Consider the following 12,631-nt stretch of genomic DNA (forward strand, 5'->3'; position numbering starts at 1 on the left):
GTTACTTTTTTACGTTACGCTTTTTAAATGTTGACTTGTTTATCTGACGTCATTTCTGTCATTTAAAGTTTGTCGGGCTCTCCGTCTGCACTAACGAACACCTAGCATTCGAAGCCGCATTTATATAAATGTTACTGTACAAATTCCAGATGCTTCTCTGAAAACGGTTCAGCTTTACCTTGACCTGTTTCTGAGAATTTCTAATCTAGAAAATCTTTTCCAGGAAATATAACATACACCCCCTGCGAGAAATTCTAGAACTGTTCTTGAACAAACTCTTGAACTTGTTCTAGAACGTGTTCAAGAACATTAAATGGCAGTTCTAGAACAACCATTTCCAGAACTTGTTCTTGAACAAGTTCTAGAACCGAAATACCAAGAAATGTTCTTGAACAGGTTTTAGCTTAGTTCTTGAACGAGTTCTAGATTAGTTCTTGAATAAGTTCTATAAAAGTAAGTATCTGGCCTATGCAAGGAATTCAAGAAATGAACTGTTCTTGAATGTAGCCTTTTTTAAAGGCAGCTCAAAAAGGTTGGAATGGGACAAATAATTATCAGTATTGTTACCAATTAAATAAAAATACTCAATATTTGCTTAAAATGCCTTTATAAAAAAACATCACTAAACAACTACTAGGAATACACAACATAATAAACAAGAGGGCCAGAATGGCCCATCGCTCACCTGTCATCATTGCATTTAAGGACATGAAGGTCAAAAAATCATAATCAAGATCAATCTAATGAGAAAATTTGTTGAAGTTTTCTTTAAGGTCATGATCAATTTGACCAAGTCTCATAAAGAGTAGGTCAAAATGGCTACCTCTAGTGTCTACACAAGGTTTTCCTAAGATTTGCCCTAGTGACCTAGTTTTTTGACCTCAGATAACCCAATATCTAACTTGACCTAGATTTTCTTGAGATGATCATTCCGACCTAGTCTCATAAAGATTAGGTAAAAATTGCGACCTCTAGTGTCTAGACAAGGTTTTCCTAAGATTTGACCTTGTGACCTAGTTTTTGACCCCTGATGACTAGTGATTTCCCGATTGTCGCCGACAATCGAATAATCGTCGCTAATTTTTCCAGGTCGGCGACAATCGATTGTGTGAGATGCAATCGATTGTCCGGTAATAATAGATTTATTTTCCATGTATTAATTTACTTAACCTGCTGAATAGGGCTACACATATTCAGGACCTGATTCCGACGACGGGAGTTGTTCCCCCATTTTACCAAAATTTTTGGTCAACGAAGAGCACTTGTTTGCATTGAAATACCGGGAACTTGGATAATTTTCTGTTCCTGTAAGTTCGGATAGTATGTGAAGCAATTGTTTACCAACAAAAACGTGAGAAAAATCGAGGGGAAATATAATTATATTCTTGTTTAAATGGATTTGTCACACATCACAAAAAATAGTTAGAATCAACTATTTGACTGATTGTAAGATGCTGTCATTCTGTCAGTTGCGTATATTTAACAATTGTGAATTTATTACAATAATAATTTCTCAAACAATTATACAAACAAATAATTTCAGTTTCAATTTTTTTTCTCTGCATAATCTTTTCAATCTTCCCCGAGGATAAAACTACACTGATATTTCACAAGTCAAATAAACGTGTTAATAAAACATTACAATAACAAAATTTTCTTACCCTAAAAATTTATAAAAGTTAAAACATCCTATTAATCCAATAACCCTAACTGGCGAAAGAAATTCATAAGATTTGTAATATTTGCAATACACAGTGTGACATCACACCCAGATGTAACCCCTTCTACCTGTCAATCAAAATTCTTTAACTTCAAACAGAGTACGCTTTGATCTTTGACATGAATGTACTGCTGATGTGATGCACTATTCTTTAGATATCTCTGTAGGCCACTCGTGGTGTGATTTAAAAAAAATATTGTGGACTCGTTTGTTTTTAAAAGCAGAAATATAATTCTTGGAGATATATGTGCCAACAGCTATTGTGTGTGTTTTTTTTTTTCCTTTTTTTTTTCATTTTACTGTAAATATTTTTGTTTTGTGTGTGTGTACAAACTGTTGGGAGGAAATAGAAAATAAAAAGTATGAAATAAAGATCACTGTTTTTGAAAAATCTGCTTTTCAAGATGTTTTTTTTTTTTTTAGAAATTTTGTTGATTTTGGCTATTTTCAAGTGGAAAAAGCTCTTAAACAAGAATGGTTACCAATGTATTTTATTTCACATTTCCATTTTAATTATTCAATATCTCAGGACAATTATTGTCCTGAGATAATCACATCAATATACCAAGGTTGAAGAAAATTGTTAGTTCGAAATGTGTGACAATACAATTTTACAGACAAATACTGATTCTTGTTGTTTTGAATGTTACTCTTACAAGTCATTACATGCACATTTTGTACACATTTCAACTGAAATAAATTAAAGAACAATATATTGTCATTACTGTTTTTGAGTGTGTAGATGGCGGTGAAACCAATTAACAATACCATGACATGTATAATATATAATATATGAGTGTTTCGATTAATAATCAATCGATTGTACCCTTCCGATTCGATTTGATAATCGATTGCACTTTGGGTCCGATTATGAAACACTACTGATGACCCAATTTCGAAAGGGAACAGATTTTGTAGAGACGGTCATTGTGACCAAGTTGCACACAGATAAGGCTAAAATTGTAACCTCTAATGTGTTCACAAGGTTTTACTACAATTTGACCTAGTGACCTAGTTTTTGACCCTGGATGACCCAATATCGAACTTGACCTAGATTTTATAGTGAAGATCATAAAGATTAGGCCAAAATTGTGACCTCTAGTGTGTGACAGACAGATGAAAAGCGATCACAAAAGCTCACCTTGTCACTATGTGACAGGTGAGCTAAAAAGCAAAACAACTGTTATTTAATGAAATAAATCTGCGTCATCACTCCTTTCACTCCTTTTTAGTACGGCGAATGACTTTTTGAAGATTTTCAAATTTTTTATAAAATGTCGCTTTGTCAAGCGATGTAGTTTTAAGAATAACTTTCTCCAGCAAAGCGAATTTGGCTTGATCTAACGAGGGTTTCACATTATCCAAATTAAACTGAAATCCTTATACCAGAACTGCTTGCTTCACCCAACTCCCTGATCTGGTGAATCTGAAGAAAGACCATATCTTAACACAATTGCTGACTGAAACTTGACGATGCTACATGCCAAATTAATATCAAAGGTTTCCTTTCGTAAGTCTATGTAAACCATGTGATCACAGGCCAGGGCCATTTTTGACCCCTGGGTAGTGGACCATAGGCTACATACCAAATATCAAAGCCCTAAGCCTTGTGGTTTTGGAGTAGAAGATTTCTAAGGGTTTTCCTATAGAAGTCTATGTAAATCATGTCACCCCCAGGGCAGGGCCAAAGATTTTCCTTGCTCTGCTCTGCTCTGCATGGAATTCAATTTTGAAAGAAGGCCACCCAAGGATCATTATGCCCCCCTTCGAAGAAGGAGGGGTATATTGTTTTGCAGATGTCGGTATGTCGGTCGGTCGGAATGTAGACCAATCCATTTCCGGGTGATAACTCAAGAACGCTTGGGCCTAGGATCATGAAAGTTGAAAGGGAGGTTGGTCATCACCAGCAGATGACCCCTATTGATTTTGAGGTCTGTATGTCAAAGGTCAAGGTCACAGTGACCCTGAATAGTAAAACGGTTTCCGGATGATAACTCAAGAAAACTTGGGCCTAGGATCATAAAAGTTGATAGGGAGGTTGGTCATCACCAGCAGATGACCCCTATTGATTTTGAGGTCTGTATGTCAAAGGTCAAGGTCACAGTGACACTGAATAGTAAAACGGATTCCGGATGATAACTCAAGAACGCTTGGGCCTAGGATCATGAAAGTTGATAGATAGGTTGGTAATGACCAGCAGATGACCCTATTGATTTTGAGGTCAGTATGTTAAAGGTCAAGGTCACAGTGACCCTGAACAGTAAAACAGTTTCCGGATGACAACTCAAGAACGCTTTGGCCTAGGGTCACAAAATTTGATAGGGAGGTTGGTAATGACCAGCAGATGACCCCTATTGATTTTGAGGTCAGTATGTTAAAGGTCAAGGTCACAGTGACCCTGAACAATAAAACGGTTTCCGGATGATAACTCAAGAACACTTAGGCCTAGGGTCACGAAAGTTGATAAGGAGGTTGGTCATCACCAGCAGATGACCCCTATTGATTTTGAGGTCAGTATGTCAAAGGTCAAGGTCACAGTGACCAGGAACAGTAAAATGGTTTCTAGGCAATAACTCTAGAATGCTTGGGCCTACTGTCAGGAAAATTGATAGTTAGTTTGGCTATGACTAGCAGATGACCCCTATTGACTTTGAGGTCATTAGGTGAAAGGTCAAGGTCACATACAAGGCACAGTTAAAACGGTTTCTGATCTTCTTGTCCAAAACCATAAGGCCTAGGGCTTTGATATTTGGTATGTAGCAAAATCTAGTGGTCCTCTACCAAGATTGTTCAGATAATTTCCCTGGGGTCAAATATGGCCCCACCCCGGGGGTCACATGGTTTATATAGACTTATATAGAAACAAAAACTTTGAAAAACCTCTTGTCCAAACCACAGGGGCTAGGGCTTTGATACTTTGTATATGACATCATCTAGTGGTCCTCTACTAAGATTGTTCAAATTATTCCCCTAGTGTCAAATATGACTCTGCCCTAGGGGGTTACATGGTTTACCTAGACTTATACAGGGAAAAACTTTGAAAATCTTCTTGTCCAAACCACAAAGGCTATGGCTTTGATATTTTGTAATGTAGCATCATTTAGTGCTTCTCTACCAAGTTTGTTCAAATTATCCCTCTAGGGTCAAATATGGCCCCGCCCCAGGGGTCATATGGTTCATGTAGACTTATATAGGGAAAAACTTAGAACTTTCATGTCCATAACTTACATCATTAATATTTGGACCACATGATTGTATAGTTTTGAGTGGTAAGATGAACCTTGACATGAGTTGACCTTGATCTTGACCTAGTGACCTACTTCCACATTTCTGTAGCTACAGCCTTCAAATTTGGACCACATGCATAGTTTTTTGTTCCGAAATAAAATTTGACATTGATTCTGACTAGTGACCTACTTTCACATTTCTCAAGCTACAGCCTTCAAATCTGAACCACAAGCATAGTTTTGTGTACTGAAATAAACTTTGACCTTGAGATTGACCTAGTGACCTACTTTCACATTTCTGAAGATACAGGCTTCAGATTTGGACCACCTGCATAGTTTTTTGTTCCGAAATAAAATTTGACCTAGATTTTGACCTAGTGACCTACTTCCACATTTCTGAAGCTACAGGCTCCAAATTTGGACCACATGTATAGTTTTGAGTGGCAAGATGAACCTTGACATGAGTTGACCTTGATCTTGACTTAGTGACCTGCTTTCATATTTCTGTAGCTACAGCCTTCAAATTTGGACCACATGCATAGTTTTTTGTTCCAAAATAAAATTTGACATTGATTTTGACCTAGTGACCTACTTTCACATTTCTCAAGCTACAGCCTTCAAATTTGAAGTACATGCATAGTTCTGTCTACCGAAATGAACTTTGACCTTGAAATTGATCTAGTGACCTGCTTTCACATTTCTCAAGCCACAGCTTTCAAATTTGGACCACATACACATTGTTTTGTTCCAAAATGAAATTTGAAATTGATTTTGACCTTGAGCTAGTCTTGAAATTTGAAACATTCAAAAATGGCTCATTGGATGGCCCCAGGATCACTCTGTAATCTCTTGTTAGGTTAATATGTTAAAGGTCAAGGTCAGATTAAACCAGAATGGTAGAACTTTTGTTTTATATAACACAGTGAGCATATAATTTCTGTTCCTTGTGCAATTACTGAATGCATCAAGGGGGGCATTTTGTGTTTGACGAGCTCTTGTTTCTGTTAAGTATGGTGAAATTTTGCGCAGTGGTTTTCAAATAAGACTTAAATACAAAATGTTGACAGACGACTGATGACGCACTATGGACAACAGACAAAAAGCGGTCACAACAGCTCACCTGTGAGGAATTGTCTAAAATGTGAATGGTCAAACACTGTGACAATAGTAATTGTGGCTGAATAAGTGACAGGGGCCGTATTTATCAAGCATCTTAAGTGAAAACTTAATTCTTTACTTATATGTTGAAATTTTTTAAGTGTATGTGCTTTACACAGAAATCAAGATTATTTATTTGTAATTTAATTTTCAAGCATTATGTGGAGAGCTACAATAATCGCCACGAAAACATAGGATAATCTTCAATTTGCAAGAACTATGAGCTGCATAAATTTTTACTTAAGTCAAAATATTTAAGTTTTGACTTCAGTTGCTTAATAAATATGGCCCCTGTTTAAACATAATGACATAGAATCAGAATCAAGTCTTACCCTAATGGATCTTTTCTGCTTGAACCAACCCTGTTGCTCAAATACTGGTTGCTTCCTGGAGCCCCTATATAAAGCATATAAATTTTGCTCATTAGGTATTTATACTGCATGATGAGATATATAAATGAACGAAGCCATATATTTGTGTAAAAATGCTAAAAGAATTCACTGGTATCTATACCACTTTTGACCAATTTCGCTCAAGATTGAAGTGAAAGTCTAGTAGGTTGAGTGGAAATTAACTGTTCTTCTACGTTCAAATGACCCTGTGACCTAGTTTCTGACACTAAATGAGCCAATTCAAACTTGATCTTCAAATCATTCAGATAAAACTTCAAACCAGGTTTGGTGATCAAATCAAATGTGCAGCTGCTAGAGCACAGACATGTTTTTTTCTCAATGTAATATAAATGACCTTGTGACCTTTTTAGCTCACCTGTCACAAAGTGACAAGGTGAGCTTTTGTGATCGCGCGGCGTCCGTCGTCCGTCCGTCCGTGCGTCCGTAAACTTTTGCTTGTGACCACTCTAGAGGTCACATTTTTCATGGGATCTTTATGAAAGTTGGTCAGAATGTTCACCTTGATGATATCTAGGTCAAGTTCAAAACTGGGTCACGTGCCATCAAAAACTAGGTCAGTAGGTCTAAAAATAGAAAAACCTTGTGACCTCTCTAGAGGCCATATATTTCACAAGATCTTCATGAAAATTGGTCAGAATGTTCATCTTGATGATATCTAGGTCAAGTTCGAAACTGGGTCACGTGGGGTCAAAAACTAGGTCAGTAGGTCTAAAAATAGAAAAACCTTGTGACCTCTCTAGAGGCCATATTTTTCATGAGATCTTCATGAATATTGGTCAGAATGTTCACCTTGATGATATCTAGGTCAAGTTCGAAACTGGGTCACGTGGGTTAAAAAACTAGGTCATTAGGTCTAAAAATAGAAAAATCTTTTGACCTCTCTAGAGGCCATATTTCTCAATGGATCTTCATGAAAATTGGTCAGAATGTTCACCTTGATGATATCTAGGTCAAGTTCGAAACTGGGTCATGTTCGGGTAAAAACTAGGTCAGTAGATCTAAAAATAGAAAAACCTTGTGACCTCTCTAGAGGCCATATTTTTCATGAGATCTTCATGAATATTGGTCAGAATGTTCATCTTGATGATATCTAGGTCAAGTTCGATACTGGGTCATGTTGGATCAAAAACTAGGTCAGTAGGTCTAAAAATAGAAAAACCTTGTGACCTCTCTAGAGGCCATATTTCTCAATGGATCTTCATGAAAATTGGTCAGAATGTTCACCTTGATGATATCTAGGTCAAGTTCGAAACTGGGTCACGTGCGGTCAAAAACTAGGTCAGTAGGTCTAAAAATAGAAAAACCTTGTGACCTCTCTAGAGGCCATATTTTTCAATGGATCTTCAGGAAAATTGGTCAGAATGTTTACCTTGATGATATCTAGATCAAGTTCGAAACTGGGTCACGTGGGGTTAAAAACTAGGTCAGTAGATCTAAAAATTGAAAAACCTTGTGACCTCTCTAGAGGCCATATTTTTCATGAGATCTTCATGAATATTGGTCAGAATGTTCACCTTGATGATATCTAGGTCAGGTTCGAAACAGGGTCACAGGGGGTCAAAAACTAGGTCAGTAGGTCTAAAAATAGAAAAACCTTGTGACCTCTCTAGAGGCCATATTTCTCAATGGATCTTCATGAAAACTGGTGAGAATGTTCAGCTTGATGATATCTAGGTCAGGTTCGTAACTGGGTCATGTGCGGTCAAAAACTAGGTCAGTAGGTCGAAAAATAGAAAAACCTTGTGACCTCTCTAGAGGCCATATTTTTCACAAGATCTTCATGAAAATTGGTGAGAATGTTCACCTTGATGATATCTAGGTCAAGTTTAAAAGTGGGTCACGTGCCTTCAAAAACTAGGTCATTAGGTCAAATAATAGAAAAAGCTTGTGACCTCTCTAGAGGCCATATTTTTCAATGGATCTTCATGAAAATTGGTCAGAATTTTTTATCTTGATGATATCTAGGTCACATGTGCTCAAAAACTAGGTCACTATGTCAAATAATAGAAATAACGACGTCATACTCAGTTCAACACTGGGTGATGTGGGGATAGGTGAGCGATTCAGGACCATCATGGTCCTCTTGTTTTGTAATGTAGTTTTAAGTCCCTCTCAACAGTATTTCAGTTATCTCGGAGACTACCCAGTCACTTGCAAGGGATATATACCAGTACCATTTTTAACGACTTTGGTATGTCGTTGCCAGGGATCGAACTCCAGACCTCTCGCACTCGAAGCGGACGCTCTACCACTGAGCTATCGAGGCCTTGTGGACCTAGTGTTTGACCCCACATTACTAGTGTTTGAATTTGATCTACATGGCATGCTACATAGAAGCAACTTCAGACCAACTTCGATAAAGGAAGTGCATATGTCCATTGTTGATTGAAGCACACGAGCCTGTCCAAGGTATTCCCCCACCAAAAGGGTCTGTGGTGAGGAATGGTAAAAAAAAAATATCGGCAAAATGCAAAGGAAAATTGACAAGATCATCATTGTTATCAGAATGCTGAATTATAATCATAACAGAAACTGAAAAAGTATTTCAAGTTTTATGAAAATGCAATTTATCAGCTGATTACCTTCAGACTTCAGCAATTTATTTGGAGAGTGAGCCGACATTGATGAACCCTCTGACTTTTCTACATGTCTTTTCTTTGGAGTCACTGATGAACCCTCTGACTTTTCTACATGTCCTTTCTTTGGAGTCACTGATGAACCCTCTGACTTTTCTACATGTCCTTTCTTTGGAGTCACTGATGAACCCTCTGACTTTTCTACATGTCCTTTCTTTGGAGTCACTGATGAACCCTCTGACTTTTCTACATGTCCTTTCTTTGGAGTCACTGATGAACCCTCCTACTTTTCTACATGTCCTTTCTTTGGAGTCACTGATGAACCCTCTGACTTTTCTACATGTCCTTTCTTTGGAGTCACTGATGAACCCTCCGACTTTTCTACATGTCCTTTCTTTGGAGTCACTGATGAACCCTCCGACTTTTCTACATGTCCTTTCTTTGGAGTCACTGATGAACCCTCTGACTTTTCTACATGTCCTTTCTTTGGAGTCACTGATGAACCCTCCGACTTTTCTACATGTCCTTTCTTTGGAGTCACTGATGAACCCTCCGACTTTTCTACATGTCCTTTCTTTGGAGTCAGTGATGAACCCTCTGACTTTTCTACATGTCTTTTCTTTGGAGTCACTGATGAACCCTCTGACTTTTCTACATGTCCTTTCTTTGGAGTCACTACAAAGTATAAAACAGAATAACTACAAGGACTAGCAACATATACTGCCTAATAAGGCTGCCACATTTACAGATTTTTGTAAACGTTTACACAATCTTTGAAACACAAAATAACAACGGCAATCATTTATTGTCTTCAGTCACGTTCTCCCTTCTTTAACTGAACCGAATTATTGTAAATGCTTTTTGTCCACCATTCAACCACCCTTTAGTAAAACAAAAACTTGGTAAGACTTATTTTATTTTCAGTAGTGCCAATTCTTGACAGGGAAATTTTATTCTAACAAATCTAAGGGAAAAAAACATATTAGTTGGTCTTGTCATGCAATAGTATAAAATATAAAGTATACATTTATTTTGTCAAACACTGCTATAAAATTTATAATATGTATTTATTTTTATCAAAATAATGTCAGAAAAAGCATATCACACTAGTGACACAAGGCACACAAAAAAGTGTTACATTTTTTCCCAACATAAATATCAAAGTTCCAGCAATATGCCGAAACTGAATCTGCCGCCATCCAGAATTTTACTCCAGACTTGCAGGGTTTGTCTTTCATACATGTACTGTTTGATAGCTAAATGCCCCTAAAATGGAACCATGCACTGGTCAACACATATTTATTCATGTGGAATGTAATTCCTCATAAAAGATTCATTTATGCTTTCCAACATAATAATTTATACCTCACTTTGAACAGTTTATCATTATGTTGTGGATTTTCATGGTCATTATTGAAATGCAAGTAAGGCTTGATCTGAAAGAAATGCTCTTTTGTGATTACGTCTGGAATATTTGCGCCAAGCATAAAGTATTTATCTGTTGGGCACTTAAAATATGTTTCTTCTTGATCACGCTTAATGATAATGATTCCACCATCAAAAGCACTCCATAACAAAGTTTTATGTTCTCGGACGACATGTCTGCCCATGGGCCCTGATTATTCACAGGATCAGTTCTCTTTCTTCCTGCATTTGAGTTCATGCATTCAGCAATATAGTCAAATATTTGGTTTGTGTAAAATAACTGAAATAGTCACCATTTTGACAGCAGAAACTCTCGTTAGAAACTAGATGTGTGACGTATTAGAATGCGAGAAATATGAATGTCAATTAACCGCTACAGCAGGCTGTTGGGTTGAAAAGTATATTATATGGGTGACTAACCTTGACTTTCGAAACTGAGGGTCATTGTGACCCCAAGTGTTTCACATCTGGGGGTCATTTCCAAACTTTGCAGGTCATACAGATATATATTGTCTCCGAATTTGAGCCACGTAAAAGACTCCAGCCATTTCGAATTAAAAGTATGGGAGTGTTTTTTGCTGGGACCCTTTGTTTCAGATGAATCTAAATCTCTGTCCATGTCATGATTTGAGCCGCTGGATCCTAATGTACTTGCTGCCGATGATGTCATAAACACCGTCAACTTAATTACCTTTTGAGCCATTTTTAGTAAACATCAGACTGGTACTACTGGTACTAGTAGCGAGCAGCGATAACAACTGTTACAAAGCGTTAATCAGTCAAAGTATCAGATTATCAGGTATTAAATTTGTGAAATGTGAATCAACGCAAATTTAGTAAGTCAGTGATGCAGTCTGCATATAATTATGAAACTGAAAGTACATTTTCAGAAAATTGCTCTTTGTAAACAAAATTTGCCCGCTTTAGATTTTCAAGAAATTGCGTCCACTAATACGCATAGGATTTATATTTATGTGTCATTTCTCAGAAAAGTGTGACTATGACGCTGGATTTGTGCCTCAGGGAAAACCCTGGTGACCGCTCAGGCGGGCAGTCAGGCTGAAAGAGTTAATCGTTAAAATTTCACTTTGTAAACACTGACTTATATTTATAAGTTTAGTTTATTCCAAAAAATTATAATACATATCATGAGTGAGAGAGTTTATATCTTTACATGACTAAACAATATTATACAGTTATTGACTTACATTGTATGTTGAGGTTAATATGTGCACATACTGATCAATACATAAGTCTCTATTTAAATAATTGTTATATTATAGTCCCCTCTCTGTCAGTTTCATTTACTATGATATATAGAATATATTTTAATACTTTGGCACGGACTGATTGGAGTGTCATTGAATTTTGAGGAAAATACTGCAATCACTTGTTCACACACTTAATCAGTTATTTGATCAATATTCATTTCAGCAGAAGCCACTGACTTAATTTCATGTTTTTCACTTAAGGTTAAGAAGTAGGCCTTGAGAAACAAAAATCAAACAACACCAAATCATAGAAAGAAAGAGTTGTTTGAAATGAAAATTGAACAGCATGTAAAACATGTATGTAACTTTACGAAACTTTGCCCTTCCACCAGAACTATCATGAATAACTTGATGAGATTGGTTACTAAGGGTGTCCTCTTCTCCAAACGATATATCACTATTGAATGTGTTACCACTCGCGTCACTAAGCCCAAGTGAAGAATCAAAGACTCGATGATGGTTCTGTGTCTTGTCCTTTTGCTGGCTTTTTAGATTTCCCACAAAGGTTGTAGGCGTCGGTTTAAAGGCGCTGACATGAGATCAAAACCACTTTGTACCCCACCAGTTGATATGCGGTTCGCAGACGTGAGCGTTGGCGAATGGTAAACACCTCGCTAAGGCGACCAAGGTTTGTCGTCTTTAAGAGGAGAGATGGTGCTGGAAAATATCCAAGAACACACAGGGATTTTTTAAGGCTGATTTTGGGGCCGAATATGGGCCCCATCCCAATTGCAAAAATTTGCTTATTTTCCCAATCCTTAGGTTTAAATTTCCCAAAATTTTACTGACCATTGAGAGTCTGTGAGTTTCTTACTGAAGAAATAACTGACCATTGAGAGTC

At 37.1% G+C, this 12,631-nt stretch overlaps 1 protein-coding gene across 1 annotated transcript; it reads right to left on the minus strand.

Moving 5' to 3' along the window:
• Nucleotides 1-254: 254 nt before the first annotated feature.
• LOC128546349 (thioredoxin domain-containing protein 2-like) lies at nucleotides 255-11,222 on the minus strand. Its single transcript, XM_053516778.1, has 4 exons — nucleotides 11,006-11,222; nucleotides 9,390-9,769; nucleotides 9,101-9,353; nucleotides 255-361 (listed from the first exon to the last, which is right to left on the minus strand). The coding sequence occupies exons 1-4, from the start codon at nucleotides 11,220-11,222 to the stop codon at nucleotides 255-257; spliced, it is 957 nt and encodes a 318-aa protein (XP_053372753.1).
• Between the last annotated feature and the right edge of the window lie 1,409 nt (nucleotides 11,223-12,631).

Source organism: Mercenaria mercenaria, chromosome 10 (genome assembly GCF_021730395.1).
Source record: "Mercenaria mercenaria strain notata chromosome 10, MADL_Memer_1, whole genome shotgun sequence".
NCBI classification, from domain to species: domain Eukaryota; kingdom Metazoa; phylum Mollusca; class Bivalvia; order Venerida; family Veneridae; genus Mercenaria; species Mercenaria mercenaria.